The sequence below is a fragment of the Megalobrama amblycephala genome, linkage group LG21, assembly GCF_018812025.1.
Source record: "Megalobrama amblycephala isolate DHTTF-2021 linkage group LG21, ASM1881202v1, whole genome shotgun sequence".
Lineage (NCBI taxonomy): Eukaryota > Metazoa > Chordata > Actinopteri > Cypriniformes > Xenocyprididae > Megalobrama > Megalobrama amblycephala.
Window position 1 is genome coordinate 24,329,542 of NC_063064.1, and position 20,897 is coordinate 24,350,438.

General features: G+C 37.7%; 1 protein-coding gene across 9 annotated transcripts in view; it reads left to right on the forward strand.

Moving 5' to 3' along the window:
- Window positions 1-20,897, forward strand: part of diaph3 (diaphanous-related formin 3) — a 333,418-nt gene that overhangs the window by 259,416 nt on the left and 53,105 nt on the right. For 6 of the 9 annotated variants that reach the window (XR_007182073.1, XM_048171944.1, XM_048171946.1 and 3 more), the window contains 2 exons: window positions 6,845-6,940; window positions 9,601-9,663. Coding sequence is in view for 8 of the 9 variants with exons in the window: in XM_048171944.1 (XP_048027901.1) it covers window positions 6,845-6,940; window positions 9,601-9,663 (159 nt within the window). In the remaining variant the exon portion in view is untranslated. Of the gene's footprint in view, window positions 1-6,844; window positions 6,941-7,992; window positions 8,271-9,600; window positions 9,664-14,056; window positions 15,275-20,897 lie in introns of those variants that run through there. The other 3 variants (XM_048171952.1, XM_048171951.1, XM_048171949.1) reach the window with 3 other exon arrangements.

Below are 20,897 nucleotides of genomic sequence, written 5' to 3' on the forward strand. Positions count from 1 at the left end.
AAATATCTGACCTTTACGCTCCAGAAAAGGTTTAATAATCAGAATATGCACCTGACAAATCAGATTAGCAGGTGGCATTTTGTCAAAGCCATAGCAGACAGACAGCTGAGCAAATGTGTTCTTTGTATCTGTTCAGGAAAATAAGATGTGAAAGATGAGAACAAGAAAAGAGGGTTGATGAAAGATTATAGGGGAGGTAATTGCTGTCTTCATTATTTGTCATCTCTCTTTCACCCTCTTCAGACAAATGCGAGAGAGAACGGACATGAACTGTGAGCGACTCTAGATGCGTCAGGAATGATTGTGTTATTCCGTCATTATCGCTCAACCTGTGCAGACACCTGTCCAGCCCCATTGCACGCTGTTGTTTGATCTCAGATCAGTGAAATCATGTGTTTTTGTGATCCGTATGAAACATCTCATAAATCTCAGCTGGACTAAAGTGTAGCTTCTCCTTTAAAAGACCTGCTCCGCCAATAATAGCATGTGTTCATAAATTGTGCTTACATAGCGATTAAGAGCAAATACATCTAAGGCCTTTCACTTTACTAGCAGCAGGGCTTCAGCAGAAGTGTACAGAAGGGCAGTTTCATACATTTCTAGGTAGAAGGAAAGCTGAAAGCAATTGAAATACATGGCAAAATGATAAAAAAAAAAAAAGGTCACCTTGTACGTTTATCTTTACGGCCTTCCTCTTAAGGCCTTCCTTTCAAGAAAATCTATTTTTTGTTGTACCTTCTTTAAAATGAAATGATGATATGAAAAATCCTTTACAAATTCTACATTGCAAAAGTGAAATGGTTTCCAGACATTGTTCCATGTTGATAGATTGCAGTATTGTGTATTAAACCATGGACCATTTAAATTTTTATTCCATTTTTTTTAAATGAGTTTTTTTAAAGGAAAAAAAATCATAGAACGTTTGATTTATACAGTTCATTGCTTAAAGATTTTTGAATTGATTTATGGAACATTTAGATGTATAAGGTTTTATTTGAAGAACAGTCGTCCTCTCTTTCTCTTCAGTTTGAGTGCTTCTGTTCACTCTCTCTTGTATTTATGAAAGAGGGAGAGCTAAAAGAGAGGCAACAGCAATCAAGCCAAATGCCTTTTCCGTTCCTGGCTAAATCACACCATATCCTTCCCTCTCACACCTCCTCTCTCTTCTTCACTCAGCTCTTTATTAAAGCCACCCTCCATCCCTCTCTCCTCCATCAGAGACCCAGCAGGCTACCTCCTAGCACTTATCACTCTTTCGGGTTCACTCTTTCTTTCTCCATTTCTTTTAAATCACATCCCCTCGCTGTCTGTCCATCCAACCTGGCTATCTTGGCCTGTCTTTTTGAAAGAAACAAGAAACATGCCACCTGGAAAACTGTATGCATGCTAATGTCAGTCCATATCTCCTCTCATTTCCCTTGGCTCTCTCGCTCTCTCTTCTCTGAAAGAAGTAAATATTCTAAGCATGGTCCTTCTTTGTAAATTGTGTTGGTTCAAGGCTGCATGTAATTAGTCAGGTCTGATTGAACAGTAGTTGTGCAGCGAACAGTCTTACACTCTCACACACACACACACACACACACACACACACACACATATATATGTATGTATGTATATGTATGTGTGTGTGTGTGTGTGTGTACTTGTTTATATTACATTGTGGGGACCAAATGTCCGCACAATGTAATATAAACCTGAGTTCACCTACATTTACAATGTAAATGGATTTATAAACATACTAAATGATGTTTTTGTGAGAAAGTAAAAGTGTGCACAGTTTCCTGTGATGGTTAGGTTTAGGGGTAGGGGTAGTGTAGGGGGATATAGCAAATACAGTTTGTACAGTATAAAATGCATTACGGCCTATGGGAAGTCTCCACAATTCACAAAAACACAGCGTGTGTGTGTGTGTGTGTGTGTGTGTGTGTGTGTGTGTGTGTGTGTGTGTGTGTGTGTGTGAGAGAGACTGATATGTATGTATATATATATATATATATACACACATACACAGTATCTCACAGAAGTGAGTACACCCTGCACATTTTTGTAAATATTTTATTATATCTTTTCATGTGACAACACTGAAGAAATGACACTTTGCTACAATGTAAAGTAGTGAGTGTACAGTTTGTATAACAGTGTAAATTTGTTGTCCCCTCAAAATAACTCAACACAAAGCCATTAATGTCTAAACCGCTGACCACAAAAGTGAGTACACCCCTAAATTGGGCCCATTTAGCCATTTTCTCTCCCCGGTGTCATGTGACTTGTTAGTGTTACAAGGTCTCAGGTGTGAATGAGGAGCAGGTGTGTTGAATTTGGTGTTATTGCTCTCACTCTCTCATACTGGTCACTGGAAGTTCAACAATTTTCATTTTTGGGTGAACTAACCCTTTAAGCATTCCTCCTTTTTTTTTTTCTAGCTCTCTTATCGACTTATACTGTGTTCTGTAGTACCGAGTTCCCTGCTATTGGTGCACCTTTATTTCTTTTCACACCTGTCCATTAGCACCTGTCTGTCTGTCTGTCTGTCTGAGAGCGCTGGTTTCTGAAGCGTTGCCGTGACAGCTGCTGCAGTCCAGGGTCTTGTGGGTGAAGAGGATGGTGTTGGAACACTGAGATAAGTGATTGACATTCACGCCTCATTTTCTCGTGGTCAAGTTCAGTGCCTGCCAGCCACTCGCTCTTGGCCTGGCGCTCTGCGGTAAAAAAAAAAACAAAAAACATAACCCTTTCGCTCACCACTAACTTACACACTGCCAACTGTCAGCGGAGAGATTTTATTTGTTTTCATGCACATAATTTTTGACTTTTCACTGTTGAGAAGAGGTGTGCTAGGATATTCCAAGTGATTAGGTTTTTGCTTGGCAGATGGTAAAATGGGCAAATAATACATAGGGCCCTATAATACACCCGGCGCAATGCGACGCAAGGCGCAGCGCAAGTGTGTTTGCTAGTTTGCGTCCGGCACCGTTCGCGTTTTCCCGTTCAGCGCCACGTCCTTAAATTAGTAAATGCATTTGCGCCAGTTAGTGCGCCCATGGGCGTGCTGGTCTAAAAAAGAGGTGTGTTCAGGCGCATTGCCGGCGCATTGCTATTTTAAGGAGCTGAAAATAGACTGCGCCATAGACCAACTCAAACCTGGTCTAAAGTCAATGGCGCAATATTTTTTTGTTAGAGCGCGTTGGTAGAAACTGCGCCTCTGTGCGGGTCCACAGTGCGCGTTGACTTTGCTTATTACACACAGGGATGCGCATCACACAAACATGCCAAATATTAAAAACAAAAGGATTACAGTGTAAAAGAATATTATTGTGTAGGCTACATAAATATAAAAATGTAATGATGAATAGTCATTGCGTGTATTAGAATTAGGCTACCTATTTTCAATTCAGCCTATTACTACTTATAATGATGAACGAAATTGGCTAATTAATTGAACAATCGTGCCAATACACACACATATATATTAACTGACTTTAACTTCGCGCACGAGCAGATCGGTTTCTTCGCTTGAAAAGCGTTCAGCTTTTCCGCCAACAAATTCCGCCATGTAAATAGCAATCCGCCGTGGTGCGAGCGCATCTCGCTCTTAAAGGGAATGGGAGATGACACTCTGATTGGTTTATTGAACGTTATGCCCATTACTCATTAAGAGAATAGGGACAACCCATTTCAAAAATGTGCCCCGGCGCACGGACCGTTTTTCCGTCGTTAAAATAGCAAAAGTGGATTTGGACACACCCTGAGTGCACCTACACCGTGCGCTTTACACTTTGCGTTTAGATCGTTAAAATAGGGCCCATAGACTTTTGTCATGCATGATATATTGGTATCAAATCTGTTATCGGCTGATATTACAGATTGTATTCATGGTGAGTTTTGCACAAGCAAACAGTGTAACAAATCAAAGCACTGAATTATTTTATATAATTGTAATGTGGCACTATGTAAGTAAGTGTTTATAGACAGCATTTTTACAGATGATAACTGAAATATGCTGTTTATATAAATATTCTTTACCTAGCTTGTAGAAGCTCTTTCGCTTACACAGATGAAATACAATTGCTCTAATGAGAACACGATTGCCTTATAATTGGTCTCTACCTGTGAAACATTAAAATCACTTGCCCATATTCTTGATCAAAAACTCCCACGGTTATTGGAGCATTATTCAGGCTGTGAATGAAATTACACAGGTGAAAATAATGACGAAAGAACATATGTAAAACAAATGCATAAACTGCAGGGGGAAAAAATACATAACAATTGAAAATAATTCAGGTGTTTGGTTGTTCCACTAGGCATTGTGAAAGATCTATCAAACCACCCAAGCACTGTCTAGACAGGGTTGTTTCACAACATTTTTTGCACAAACAAGCAGGAGACTTGTGATGGAATCTACAGACAGACCAGCAAACACTTTGAAGAGGCTACAGAGTTCTGGAACTGAAGGTGCACCAGACAACATATCAAGAGCCCTGGACAGCACTGGCCGAAACAGGAGTGCAATACAAAAGGGGACAATGTTCAAAAAGATCCATGTCACAGCATTTCTGGAGTTTGCCAAAAGGCATGACACAAGGCACAGTTGCTCATGAGAGAAATGTGCGAATGTGGAAAAGATTTTGTAGTCAGATAAGACCAACATAGAGCCTTTTTTTTTTTTAAGCTTCTAAGTGACATGTATGTTACAAATTTAGCATTGGCTAAACCATACCCACAATATGTTGTTAAAAACAAGGTGAGTGGATGATGCAAAATACGTGAAAATAATGTAAAATTACATATTCAATCTATCAAAAAGTGAATCTTTGAAAATTGTCTTTTACAAAAAATGTTACTATAAAGACCTTGGCAATTGAGAATCGGTGGTGCTATTTGAAGGGTTCAGGTTGTTCAGGTGTCATCTGACTAACTAAATGGAACCCCTGGTGTTAAGACTTGTATGGCTTAATATAACATAAATTATGTCTCTTTCTGAAATATGTAGTAGAAAACCCATGAAAGATTTATGTTATTTCAAAAATCCATGGTATATTTGGGCAATGGGCGGCACCATTTTGTTTAGCTGCCCAATGCGTTCTATGTCGTGACGTCAAATGGTTGCACTCACTGAGCTACTGACACTGTCCTATTGCTGTTTTAACGCACACAACTCGGAATAAAATATACGATGCCACATTGTGAAGCCTTTGGTTGTAATTTTCAGTCGATGAGCCACAAGAGAAGCGATGTAAGTCTTTACCGCTTTACTAGCGATAAGAGGAGAAAAGAATAGGAAGTTGTGAAGAATGTGGACGAATAAAACTTCCTAAAGATCCGTGTTTTATTTCCGTAGGAGAGTGAGGTGATAAGTGGTGGGTCTATCATGCACACACTTTATCACTGACTCACACTCTTTGTGTCTAATTGAAGCTTGGCTAGTAAAGGTCAACAGTTCTGTGCTTTCTCTTCGTTGATAATTTTCATTGTGGTCAAGTTCCTTCTGAACTACTGACAGGACTCTGTACAAAAGAACCAAAAGAACGTTCTACTTTCTACTCGGTTACCCACAATTTACTCTCTCTCTCTCTTCCCCCTCTCTCCCTCCATCCCTCACTTACTCAGACAATAGCTTCTGATTGAAAATGGTCTCACTGTACTATCAGTGTGTATGGCTGAGTCTGTCTGGCTTTTTACAGAGAGCAACATACCTATGACAATGCTGCAGTCCCAAATAAGCTTCAGACAGCCCCTTTTATAAAGCTTCTATAATTGTGTTTTCTTTCACATTTTATATTTTAAGAAAACGCAGAATCACAGACAGAATAGAGGAAGATTTCTTCTATTCTGTGAAATTCAGGGTGAATTTACTATAAAGGGAGTGACTGATGACTTCACTGAGACTAAGCAATGACACTTCATGTAATAATTTTGTAATATACTGTGTGTGTGTGTGTGTGTGTGTGTGTGTGTGTGTGTGTGTATTTATTTATATATATATATATATATATATATATATAAATGGATGGTTAAATGTACTATACCGTAGACTAGCATGTAACTAAACTTAATGAAATTTATATTATGACAGTCAGGTTATACAGGTAAACAGTCCTGGTTTAATTCTGAACAGCCCCGATGATAGGTGTCATAACTTATTGGTGGAGAACTGGGCACTTCTGCAGCGTTAGCACACACGCTCATGTGATTTTTGATTTGTTTTGTATTGTGCGCGTGTGTTTGTGCTTGCTGTGTCAGTGTGAAGATTAATATTTGGAGGTTACGGTGTCAAGGCCCGCAATGCTTACCCACGCTCACCCATCTAGGGGTTCAACACACAACAGACACACCTCTCATGCAAGCCTTTCTCCCCAAACCTGCTGAAAAGCACTTTCCTGCCAGCCTGATTTATTCTCTGTCTCTGGATGTGTGTGCGTGTTTGTAAAGTTTTTGTGTAAGCAGCAGCGCAAGCACATGCGTGATGTGTTTGTGACCGTGAGCGGTATGGTGTTCCTCCTGCCTGCCGTGTGTCCCACAGGTCGTCTTGTGTCTCTGGAGTTGCTCTGTGTGAAAGCCGGTGGCCTGAGGTTAACTGCTTGCACCACTCAGCTGTTTTTACGATCAGCTCTCCAAATGCTACAAAACACCATTGGATTTGTGGTGCAGAGGAGACGTATAGAGGAGTTTAAGGGCCTGTCTGCCTCTCAAATTGTCCGAATCGACGCTGTGATATACCGTCCAAAAAAGGCTCTTTTTTTTTTTGCATTCCTTCAGAGACCCTTAAGGCCGGTTTAAGTGATGCTATGGAATGCCCCTCCGCATCCTAATGTTTTCACTTCTTTCTTCTTCTCTCCTGTAGAGAACGATGAGACCGGTGTGATGGATTGTCTGCTGGAGGCGCTGCAGTCTGGAGCCGCTTTCAGAGACCGCAGGAAAAGAGCACCCAGACCCCGAGGTGAGTCTCCTAACACTCCTCCACTCACATCCTGCCATCATTTCTTTCTTTCTTTCTTTCTTTCTTTCTTTCTTTCTTTCTTTCTTTCTTTCTTTCTTTCTTTCTTTCTTTCTTTCTTTCTTTCTTTCTTTCTTTCTTTCTTTCTTTCTTTCTTTCTTTCTTTCTTGTTGTGTAATAAGCAGCATAATACATCAACTGGTCATCATAACAAAATAAACCCAGTACCCTCATGGTGACCAGTACCCAAAACAGAGTGGAGGGTACTGGTCATTTTGTTAATTTATAGCAGCCTAAAGCATCCTGTGGTTGAGAATTTCTTTTTCCAGCGCAATGAGGGGTGAGATGAGGTAGAGTGCATCTTCTGCACTCTTCGTGGTACAGTATGTGTCCTACCTAGCTGAGAGGCTCAGGTTTGTTGACTACAGACAGCTGATGGGTGGCACATATCAGTACAGCCTGACCATAGTCTCCCAGAGTTTACTGTTCAAAACTTCACTATATATATATATATATATATATATATATATATATATATATATATATATATATATATATATATATATATATGTATATATATATATATATATGTATATGTATATATATATATATATATATATGTATATGTGTGTGTGTGTGTATGTATATATATATATATATATACATATATATATATATATATATATATATATATATATATATATATATGTGTGTGTGTGTGTGTATATATATATATATATGTATATATATATATATATATATATATATATATATATATATATATATATATATATATATATATATATATATATATATATATATATATATATGTGTGTGTGTGTGTATGTATATATATATATGTGTATGTTTGTTTATTTATTTAAAAAAAAACTACTGACCACAAACTTTTGAACAGTTTTATGTATATACTGTATATTTCAGACTCTTTATACTATACCATTATAGATTATAGTCTGTCCTACTGTAAGTGCACAATTCACAATTTATAGCTCTGTTCCAGTCAAAGTGTTAAAAGCTTTTTTTTTTTTCTGTAGAAATCAGAACAGAATCAGCCCCCCATTATCAGCACACTTCCACTGGCATTACAGGAACCAGTGGAGTATAATGCAGCTGACCACCTTCAATAGAAATCAGTGTGCTGTCAGAAGAGCCCAACAAACTGACTGGGCAAATCAGAAAGACCTGTTAAACACTGCAGGAAATTGAACTTTTTTTTATTTTTTATAAAGCATATCATGACTCTCCTTCTACAGCTGAAACTACTAGCCTAACTAATACAAATTTAAAAAATTGTTAAAGACAAGTAACAGTAGTTTTCAGGTAGAGACATTGAATAAAGTAATCAAATGTAAAATAACACTGGATAGTCTTCACTGTGTAAATTAAACAGATTAATCCTTATTAAAGTTACAAAAGTTATTCAGTCAAGAGCAGTGAGTGATTTTTCAATTTTCTTTGATTAAAGGTACCCTATGCAACTTTTGGCCCTCAAGCAGTTAAAAAACAAAACTGTATGCATTTTGCGGAATAACATTGTTTTGGTTGTGACTGTGCGGATGAATATGGCTCTTCCTCATAACAAAAAAATAAGAGATGGAAGAGCATTTAGATTGAAAGGATTTCAAGCTGACTAGCTGAAGACGTTACTGTAGCTATATTCATTAATAGACACGGTATTTCCTTGAAAATAAACTTCAGCACAGAGTTACAACCATAATGAAATGATCCTTCACACTCTGTTAGTAAGCTACATGTGGCAATTTATCTGTTCGATAAAACTCCTCACTCACCTGTTGAGTAATAAAACACAATCTTTTCGTCATTTTACAACATTTCAAATCCCTCAGTTGTTCTCACCATCTCCCAAAAACCAAGCCAATTTTTGATTCTTGTTTTATTACGGGTTCTTTCTCATTCTCTTTTGGCAATTAGAAGCTCCTGTGTTGGGCAGGTGATCCGCGAGGTTCGATATTTAGCATGCTCCATGTCAACCTTACTCGCTCGTTGTGACAACCTATGCCACTGCCACATTCGTCAAAGTAGCTGGAGCAACTTTTCTCTATTTATGGATGTGATGAGACATGCATGGGAGAGTGAATCAAGTACTCAATTTCCTGAGAAAATCAACCTGCCCGGTCTAAAATATAAACACTTATAACGGTATTACCATAGTGAATTAGTATGAGACAAAAACACATTTTGGAAGAAAGATTAATGGTATATTGACTCATTATTAAAATTTTGTTCATTAAAAAAAAGTTACATAGTGCACCTTTGATTAACATTAAAAACAGAGAGCAGCAGAAATATTAGGCTGCGAAATTCCCTTAGTGTCTTCTTGCGCTTGAATATTTAAATGTGCAAGGCGTACACTTTTGTGCTGATGTCAGCTGTCTGGGCATCGTTCACATTCCCGTTCTCACAACATGGCATTGTTAGAATTCATAAAAATGTTACCGGCCAACTGGCAATTGACATGGTTTCATACACTCCCCAACGCCAATTTTTATTTCATTTGCCGCTTGGCGAGTGTTCATTTTAGGCCCTGCTAGGAAGTATAAGTCTAATTTATGGAGAACAGAGATGGGTTTATGTGTGAGAGTGGCTCTCACTATGTCTTGTCCCATGTCCTAATTCCACAGATGAACCAACACAAGTGCTCAACCCGAGTCCACAAAGACCTGTTCTGAAAGACTGCAACCACGGTAAAATCACAGTTAAAAAAGAGAGGAATAGCATTTCTCTCCACTATCTGCTTTCATTTTCTTTCTTCGCTATTAACTGCATTAAGTTTGCTCACTAACCCTGGTCTACCAGACCTGCGTTCTGAATGTCTTTTCTGTTTGGGTTATTGTCTGTGTTGCCTTCTCTCAATCATGCATCACTCTTTTTATTTAATTTATTTATTTATTGCTTCCTTATAGCTACTAATGTTCAATAGTAGGTCCAGATCAGGCCACTTGCTTATTTGAATGGCTCATAACAGTCCCTCAAGGCCTCTATAAATGCCTAGCAAAAGGGAAACGATAGCAAACATGTTTTTTCCAGCTTCTTAAGCTGCTGGTCATAAAGGCGACAGGTGTTATAGTGTGATATAGGTTCGGCAAAGGCTTCAGACTGCTTCTAACTACAAATATTCTTTTTCTACCCAGTGTTGGTGTTGTTGCTCGGCTGGCTGATGCTGTGTGTTTTTGTGTTTCCACTGAACAATGATTTAACTGACTATTACTTTATAAGCTGCCCACAAACAAACATAGTCTTTATTTACAAGTCTTACTCCTAGGTTTGAGAACATATTTTAATATTCAAAGTAATTTAATTCAGCATCTGTGTTGTAAAAGAAAAATGATTCCGCTCTGACTCTACATAAAAAATTTAATGTAATAAAACAACTTTTTTTTTTCCCCCCATAGAGTGAAAGTCCATCATTAACATTCGGAAATATATACTATATATATGAACGAACACACACACACACACAGGTACACACACACAACGAACACACGCCCTACACCAAGCCTACACCTAAACCTAACCATCACAGAAACCTGTGCACATTTTTGCTTTCTCAAAAAAACTAATTCTGTATGATTTATAAGCCTTTTGAAAAATGGGGACATGAGGTAATGTCCTCATAAGTCACCCTCTCCTTGTAATACCTATGTCATATCAATGTCAATATACAAATTTGTATCCTGATATGTCACAAAAACACGCAGTCTCTACTTTACAAAAAGTCTTCACTCTCACTTTGGATTATTTTATTCAAATTGTAATGCTTATGTATAATAATAAATCTTATTTCAGACAGGTGAAATTGTTATGTGACTGTGCAGTGTGACAAAAAATAGGAATATGGTGTCTATCACCTCCAGTGATACAACTTCCAGTGTAGATAACTTCTGTAAATATTAAGATATTTTTACAGTCTTTTGGTTTAGCCTGCCCACTAATGTTAACCATTCCTGATTTGACACCAGCAATTCTGCATCAGTGTGGAGCCAATTTTTCTTTTTCTTAAGTGGAAATACACAGACTACATAGGGGCACTGGCTGCAGCACCATCACCTTCATCTTATTGGTAGAAAAGGAGTAAGATAAAATAATTTTTTACATTTTTGTATCTGACTTGTCCCTTTTTTACTGCATGAATCAATCTTTTCTGTCTGCTTGCATGTACTGTTGTGTTTTATTTCGTCGAAATGTGCTGCTTTCAACTGTGGTTTTGTGATTCGACGGTTGATGTAAGTGTCGAAGTCAGCAGGGTTATAATCAATGTCATGTCCTCATTTTAGCTGTCGTTACCGCCAGGTGTTAATGTGTCATCCAGAAACTCGCTGTGTGCCGAGAATACCACATTTCCAGTAAAACCGAACGCCCAGAGACAGTGGGAACATTTTTTGCTGAAAAAGCTTTTCCACTATTGTCTGTTGACATAGCTGTTTTGTTTTTTCTTTTTTTCACGCTCTCTCGAAAAGGCATAAAATTGCAACATGTTGCGCTCTGTTGAACCCTCCCTTTTGACATGACAAGCATTAATGTAACAATCCAGTTTTTTCTGTAATGAATGGGATCAGCGATTGATGTGTAGTGGGAATCAGGAAAACCATCTGGAGCGAGATTCAATCAAACATGTTTTCACGTGAACTTCTGTTTGGATTGTTGCCTGCTTTACCTCTCAGACTTCTCAAGATCTTCAGTTTTCCTGTTATATGTACAGTAGTGATGGTTTTAATATGCATCAGCAACATAAGATAAACAGACTTGGCTGTCTTGTTCAAAGGTTGCTTCATAATCGTTATCAAGGTACTTAAAAAATTAAGCTGTAACCCCATTAGCGGTTATTGGTTTTAATAGGAGTCCCTGCAAGCATACAGGAATACAATTACTCCTAGATCTCCTCCCATACCCACCCAGAGCACTGATAAAGTCTGCTCTCGCTCCCACTAGTGTTCTCTTACGACTTATCTCAAATTAGATTGTGCGTAGAAAAGAGAGAGTGAATAGACAGAGAGAAAGATGTGTGCGTATGCACGATCCATCATAAGAAAGACTGCCGCAGCTCACATTAACTCCCCTCATATGTCTCTCAGCAAAAAGTAATGAAGGACACAGGGCATTCTGGGATATCAAGTGTGTTGCCCTCCCCTCCCGTGGTCCTCTGAGGCATCGGAAGGGATATGGGAGTCTGGCTATGGGGCAGGGCACTGGTGCCCTTGTCCCTGTGTTTTATTCCAGACTAGGCTGACTAATGGAACCCCGGGCTTGTGTATGTTCACGCGGGCCTCTGCAGTTCAGCAAGCCCCTCTGATGGCCAGGCTAATTAGTTCTCATCTCACACCAGGCTTCAGTCTCATTCATCTTCATTTCGGCTGCGCCATCTGCTTTTTAAATAAAACTCTAAAGTGTCTCGTGTTGCACACACTTTGTCCTCTTGGTCCCTCCCAGACTAAATGTAGCGCTTTATTTGCACTGAGGTGGATGATGAACTTGCCTGTCTCTGGAGAGTTTTACCATTTGGATTTGATATTGTGTTTGTATGGTAGGACCTCTCGTTTGTCTACGTAGTCAAACGTATTTAACATGAAATGCCATTTGCAAAATACTTAAAAAAAAAAAAAAAATAGGGCTTGATTTTATTCTTTGGGAACTGATTGGATGGTGAAAAGTAGGCGTTAAAACTACGGATGAACAATATATACATATGTTATCGGACAATATTACTTTTTATTTTGTTCATTTTTTTTAAAATTATATTTATTTATTTATTTTTTATAATGTGCACACTAACACCAGGAACACACATTAAGAAAATAAACAGGTCCGTTTTGGTTTCATGCTACATTTAAATGCGTCTCTATTTAAGATAGAGATTTATTGGTTGATTGATTGATTGATTATATATTTAATTTGTGCTCACTTTAATATATATATTTTTTAATTTTATTTAGATTATCTTTGCATTACCTTGCATTCATTTAGTTAATCTTTGAAAACACTACTAATTTAATAACACTGTTAAATGCAAAATCTTAACCAAATCTCAAAAAGAATATGGATTTTAAAATGATTGATTTTAGTGTTTTACACTCACACACTGTTGAATTATCCACAATAAGACCAAGAATGTATAATAAGGAAGTAAACAAGTTTTCATGTTGTTTTTAAGATGTTATTTGCACATTATTTGAGCTTTAGTTCTAAAATCTTACGCATCCTTAAAATCTGTATGTTATTTAGTTGGTTCCCTTCCTTTCATTTAAAGTGTATATAAATCGCAATTAGACATTCTGTCTCTCTGCAATATGTTTTTGACTGTTAGCTGATTGACGGTGTAATGAGCGCAGTGGGAAAAGACCAGTGGTTGAGAGAGTGAACACATGCTGAAGTATGTCAGCCCTGTCCCTGTCCCCTCTGCCACTGCGTAGTGTAAATACCCCTCAGTAATTGATCTCCAGGGCTTTAGTGTTTCACACTCCAGCGGAGCAGCAAAGCGAATTAAAATCAGACACATCTGCAACAGAAGACACCGTAATTAACCACAAAAAATGAACTGGTCAGTCTGGTGTGTGTATCCATTAGAGCAGTGGGGAAAATCTGGATATGTGTGGAATGTGTGTGCGTCTGTGTATAAGCCAGTCGGAATTGTCAGATGCAGGCCAGAGCAATAAGAACTGAGATTGCATTTTCCTGCAAGGCTTTTGGGAGATTCCCTTTACAGAGGCAACAGCCGCTTTAAGAGTCCCGGTGTCTCAAATCGAGTAATCTATGGAGATTCAGTTCCCTAGACTTGTGCCTTTGGCCGTCTATTACTTTCTTGAACTCAGTCGACAGAGGTATAAATTCTGAGGTCAGTACACAAACTCACAGATTCTTACATCACCTCTTTTTGTGCACTACACACATCCAGAATGTGTGTTCTGGTCAAGATTGAGCAAAAGCTCTCCGACCAATCCCTCTCTAATTTTTAGGAGCCTTTCGTCCCTCTTTCTCTCTCTCTTCATCTGAGCCTGAGGCAACACTTAAAGCCTTTAAGTGTGACCGGAACCCCACATCCCTCTACCTGCTTTTTTTTTTTTTTTTTTTTTTTTCCCTCAGGATGAAGATAAAGATGCTTTATGACTTGAGTGTCCAGGGTTAGGATACGACTTTCGACAGAGAGAAGACGAGTGAATGGATTGAGGGAGCAGTCTGGCTCTTAAGGGGGCTTGGGCTTCAGAAATGATGGATTGATTGTATTTGACCACATGGAGTGCTTTAAATCCACATCGAAATTGATTCAAGAAACTCAGTTGTAGCTTTCACAGGTTGCTGCTTAGCGCAGGTACAACTGTAATGTACTGGTTAGTAGGGGAGAGTGGGGTAAGCTGTGCTACAGATGTCTGCCATCTTACGTTGGTATAATAATGCTGTAAAAATTTAAATTTAACCATGTTAAGGGGTAAACTGAATCTATATCTCTCACTCTCCCCTACTATTTTTTTTAGTTTTCATTTTAAAGTTTTAGCAATTTTGTTTTTTGAACATGCATAAAACCTACATAATTTTACTGTTTTACTTTTTAATGATAATTTAAATTATATTTGTCTTTTTTTCCCCAACATGCAACAGTTATCATTGTGAAGGTCATTTTTTCTGATCTCTCAATCGCAGGAAGTAAATATATGGTCATGACAAAATTACTAGATGAAGGGGGTGGCACATCTTACCCCACTCTCCCTTATGTCACTAGTACAATTGTCACCCTTCTGCCTTAGATGCAGATAGAAAACTCTGCTTTTCAGTAAGCTCTTAGGTCTGAGCTCTACCTACTGATTAATATTCCACCCAACAATGATCATGTAACATATTTCTGAATTAGAGCCTGAAATTGATTTTATAGCTGGCTGGGAAAGGTCACTCTGCACTTGGTAAATGAAACCAATGGAAGGTTTGCAGTCAGTGGGGTATGAACCACTGCTAAAGGTTTTATGAGCATGTTTGATAGACAAGATTGATTTTATGCATAATCCTGGACCCGATCTGTTAATTAGGAAACATTGACAGCAAATTATTGAATTCTTGAAAAATAATGCACATCCGTGGTGGCAATGTAGATAAAACACACAACACGTACAGTATACCACAGATATAGGTTATGTTTTTTGTTTTGCATTCTTCAGGTTTTTGCAACTGAAACACTATCATACTCCACCAATTACTACTTTGAAAGTGACAATTTCTTCTATATAATGTTTAAAGCTTCTCTCTCTCTCTATGTGAGAGAGAAAGAAAGAGAACAATTGTGTATAACAACTCTGTCTATAAGCAGCACACAGATATTTTGTTTTATTTTGGAAGGAATCATTTGAGTGAATTGACTCGTTTATAAGGACTTTCACCTGTTTCGTTCATGAATTAATTCATGTCTTTAAACAAACAGGTTCAGCATTTTTGAATGACATCAGTCACTTGTTTCCATCTATTGTTGCAATGATGTAACCTGATGTAAGAAAGAGTCCCTATCAACTGCTCATTCATTCATCTGATTTTTTTGTGTATTGTTTTGTTTTTTGTTTTTGTTTTTTGTTTTTTTCTTTTGTGGTAGACTTTGTGGTAGAACATCTTCTCACCCTCAAGTTGTTCCAAACCTGTATGAATTTCTTTGTTCTGCTGAACACAAAAGAAGTTATTTTGAAGAAACAGTTGATGGACCTCATTGACTTCCATAGTATTACCCCCCCCCCAACTGTTTGGTTAACCGTATTCTTCACAATAACTTCTTTTGTGTTCAGCAGAACAAAGAAATTCATACAGGTTTGGAACAACTTGAGGGTGAGTAAATGATGATTGAATTTTCAAATTTGGGTGAACTAAATTCTTTGAATTTTTGTAAATTGCAACTTTATGAACTTTGGAGAAATAACATGATATAATGATATGGAACTGTGGATAATTTTACAGTATGTTAATCTGAATTAAGACTTTGCCAGTGCCATGGTTTAAATAAAATGTAGTCTAATGATTTGGACAATCAAACACTTATAAAAGGCTTCAGTAAAAAGATTGTAAATTACAGTACACCCCTTATAATCCAATTACATCTCCCTTATGAACCTTTCCGTATGCGTGCACAAAATAAATGTCTGGAATGATTTTATTTTAGGTAATATGTCTATTATGAAATCCTTTTTATAGCATCAAATGGCTTATGCTCTCAATCAGGCTGTACTGGAGAGCCACACTGCTGATGTGGAGAAAATTTGCTTCAGGCTAGAGGTTTAGTGATATATTCTCTCTCTCTCTCTCTCTCTCTCTCTCTCATTTCTGCCTCATCTCATCTCTCGGGCCTGAGAGCCTACAGGGGAGAGAGAAATAAAGTGCATGGATGAAAATGGAGATAATATACAAACTTATCCCAGTCTGTTCTGGATTTGAGGCATTCATCACCCCCCAATACAATACGCTCTTACTTGTTCAGAGAGCCTGCAAGCTGTTGCAGCACTTCCAAAATAGATTATGCAATATATATACTCAAGGCAGTTTGTAAACAGAACATACATTAAGGAATTTATGCCCTATGAGCTCTTTTAATCATCTGCTTGCTACCAGGACTCATACTGCACCCATTTAATATCTAGCATCTCAGAAAGTTCCATTACTTTGCTATCGAACACAAGTATTCTTGCAAAAGTACATAAATACGAAGGTCTTTTTTCACACCTCCTGGTTTCTTAAATGGATTTATCAAGATGAATCAGGTCCACGCAGGGCGTACAAATGCAGGATTTTATTTAAAACTCCCATCAAAGCAATGAAGTGCACCATAGTGCACTCATTTTTCCTTCTCTCTCCTCCTGATGTGACAGAACCAAAGAAAGGAGAAGGAAAAGCATTATTTAATCAGCACGTCTGAGAGCATGTCGCGTTCTTCTTTCTTCTCTCTAATTGATGCCTTGTGTCATTGTTCTTAAAGTTGGACTGTCAGAACTCTTGATTTATCCTTGTTTTAGAGCCATAAATCATCTGCACCTCACATACGGGGCCTCTGCGTTTCATTAGAGTGGAAGATTAATTCAAGAAGAGCCCGTTCAGGAACATTGACTGAACACACACACCCGCTCATCTTCTGCTACTTTTCGCATGGTAAAATATACAGTGTTTTGGCATCTCGCAAATAGCAAAAATGTCATATGGAGCGAGATCAAATCTCATCCCATTAAACTCCTCAGGGCCGGACAAACACAGCGTGTCCTCTGTCAGCTCTCTCTCTCTCTCTCTCTCTCTCTCTCTCTCTCTCTCTTTCTCAACCCTCATCCATCTCTCCAGGGCTGTTGTGCTGCTTTCTGAACACTAGCTGCATCTCTCAGCACTTCCTGTAAATCAAAGCCTTTCTCTCCTCACCAGACTCGTACAGTGCGTCTCTGTAAAGTGAGTTTGTACGCACCTTGCCGGCTGAAGATTTGTGTGTGTTTGTGAGGGAGAGTTTGCGAGCAAAGATGAAGTTTCTCAAACAAAAGAGGAGGCTATGAAAACTAGCATTGTGGAGGAGTGAACTGAAGAATGATGATGTTTAAATGAAATTACGACTAATATAGTTACAATGCTATGCATTTGTTTGAATATTTATTCTCAGAGTTCCATTAGGATTTCAGATAATTCATTAAAAAACACAACTAGCACAGTAATTGCACGCGTAATGTCGCTGTGTTCTTATGATATTGACTTGTGGCACAAATAGCCATGCTATTATCAGTATTTATGACTAATTCAGGTTTGTCAGATAATGCCTGTTTTCAAGCATGTGTAAAACAGCTCGATTGCATCTTTGCATAAGTGAGATTAGTAACAGTCTATTTTTAAAACAAGTCAAGCGTGTTTTCATACTCATCTCATTGCCTGAAATGCACATAGTTTCATGCTTTATCAGTAGTAAAAAGAAATTTTTAAAAATGCCTAAATTATCACTAGGAGAAAATGGTTACATTTGTGCTGCTTGTTAAATTAAAGCAATTAAGCTGCAAGCATACAGCAAGTCTTTGTAGAAAGCTGACTGTCGATAGATGTAAAGGGAAACCCTACTCTATTAGAGCACATGTGCCATATCTAATCACGTTTTTACATGTTCTTATTGAAATCTCACAGGATTGCAGTGATCGTTTCTGTGGGGAGTGTCTAAATGTCAATCAGTAGATTTCGCTCTTTGTAGACAGACATGTTAGCTTGTCCCATTTTAGCTGGTTATGATCATTTACTCTCCATGATTTCAATCCAAACCCATGTAACTTGGCTTTCAGCTAGGGCACACAAGTCAGGCTTTTTTCCATACAATGAAAATGTGGGGTGAAGGATCAGAAGCACTTCTAAAAGCACCATCAAAGTAGTCTATACTACTTGTGTGATATATTCTGAAGTATATATACTATACAAAGATTGTCAGTGAATGATGAGTAAGATTATGTTCTGCTCCTAACGTAGAGATATTTTATGAAGTAATATGCATTTGATTTTGTTTTATCTTTTTTGTTTTCCTTTGACTATCATGGTGCTTTTTTCTTGTGCCTCATAGAAACGTCTCAGAGTTTGAGCTTTTTAAGATAATCTACTTTTTCATTTTTTAACTGTTGAAAAAAATATAAATACACCAATAAATCTAGAATATAAATACATTTTGGTTATGGTAAGTTTTTGAAATAAGTCTCTAATGCTCACCAAGGCTACATTTATTTTAAAGTACATTAAAACGGTAATATTGTGAAATATTGTTGCAATTTTAATATATTTTAAAATGTCATCTATTCCTGTGATGGCAAAGCTGGATTGTCAGCATCATTACTCAACAACCTTCAGTGTCACATTATCCTTCAGAAATCATTCTAATATGCTGATTGTATCCTCAAAAAAAAAATCATATTATTACCAATATTGAAAGCATTTGTGCGACTTAAAGGTGCCCTATATTCAAAAATTGAATTTACCTTGGCATAGTTAAATAACAAGAGTTCAGTACATGGAAAAGACATACAGTGAGTCTCAAACCCCATTGTGTCCTCCTTCTTATATAAATCTCATTTGTTTAAACGACCTCCGAAGAACAGGCGAATCTCAACATAACACCGACTGTTACGTAACAGCCCCAATATTTGCATAATGCCAGCCCATGTTCCCAACATTATGAAAGGGATTACACAAGGGCAGCCAGTTAACGTCTGGATCTGCACACAGCCGAATCATCAGACTAGGTAAGCAAGAACAACAGCGAAAAATGGCAGATGGAGCAATAATAACTGACATAATCCATGATAGCATGATATTTTTACTGATATTTGTAAATTGTCTTTCTAAATGTTTCGTTAGCATGTTGCTAATGTACTGTTAAATGTGGTTAAAGTTACCATCGTTTCTTACTGTATTCACGGAGACAAGAGCCGTCGCTGTTTTCATTTTTTAAACACTTGCAGTCTGTATAATGCATAAACACAACTTCATTCTTTATAAATCTCTCCAACAGTGTAGCATTAGCCGTTAGCCACGGAGGACAGCCTCAAACTTTAACATCCAAATAAATACTTTACTCACATAATTCGAAGCATGCATACAGCGTGCATGACGAACATCTTGTAAAGATCCATTTGAGGGTTATATTAACTGTGTAAACTTTGTAAATGCGCTGTAATATAGTCGACAGCTTGTGTGGCAGGGAGCAGGGAGAGGCGGCGCAGAGTGTAAATCAGTGCATAGTTAATGATGCCCCAAAATAGGCAGTTAAAAAAATTAATTTAAAAAAATCTATGGGGTATTTTGAGCTGAAACTTCACAGACACATTCAGGAGACACCTTAGACTTATATTACATCTTGTGAAAAAGCATTCTTGGGCACCTTTAATATTTTTGCGCAAACTGTGATGCTTTTTTTCTCTCACTCTCACTCTCTCTCTCTCTCTCTCTCTCTCTCTCTCTCAGAATGCTTTAATGAATATAAAGTTCTAAGAATAGCATTTATTTGAAAGCGTTTTTGGATCACATCTAAATATCTAGAGTATCATCACATTATCCTGAGAAAAAAAGTGTGTGTGTGTGTATATATATATATATATATATATATATATATATATATATATATATATATATATATATATGAGATTGTATCTGCTCAGTCCTGTTTTAATTGTGTGGGAAAAGTGCAGCTTGGACATTCTGCAAACTCTCTCCTTTTGTGTTTCTATGGGTTTGGAATGACATGAGTGTGAGTAAATGATAATCATTTTTAGGCAAACTATTATTTTAAGCCATATTTGACCATTATGACATCTTTCCTCACTCTCACAGCAAACAGTAGAAAGTAATAGAAGCAGGTGGTGCTGGAGCGCAGAGAGAGAGAGATGCACAGGGAGGAAAAGCACCCTAATCAGCCCACTGACAGAGGGCAGACTGAGCTGTGGGTGGCTGGCTAATCTCTGATTACTCTCCGTTCCTCCATAGAAACCTCACAATGACTCAGCGTGTTACGCTGTAATGCAGGATGCACTGATAGACCCTCTGCCGGAGCCTCATGCTCCAACCAGAAGAGAGCGAGAGATAGAGAGGAGAGTACAGACGCAGATAAGAAAGAGAGATGGACACGATGAATACCTCTTGAGGAAGGGGCAGTGACTGGATTAGTGGGTGATGATGCCCAGATTGGTCAGTGGAGGAAAATAACTGGGATTGGGAATAGAGTAAAGACATTAAAGACTCAAGAATGATGCATGTAGTATGATCTACTAGAAAAATGAGGATGGAGTAGTGTGATTGTTAACTGACATTAAATCTAATCTAATCTAATTGAACTAAAGAAATAAAGCAAAATAGAAATATTTGAAGAAAAAAAAGAAAGACAAAAAAAAAAGCACAACAAAATTACTCAAACCTAAATGAAAACAGAAATTATAAAAATAAAAGCTATTTTAACCAGGAAACG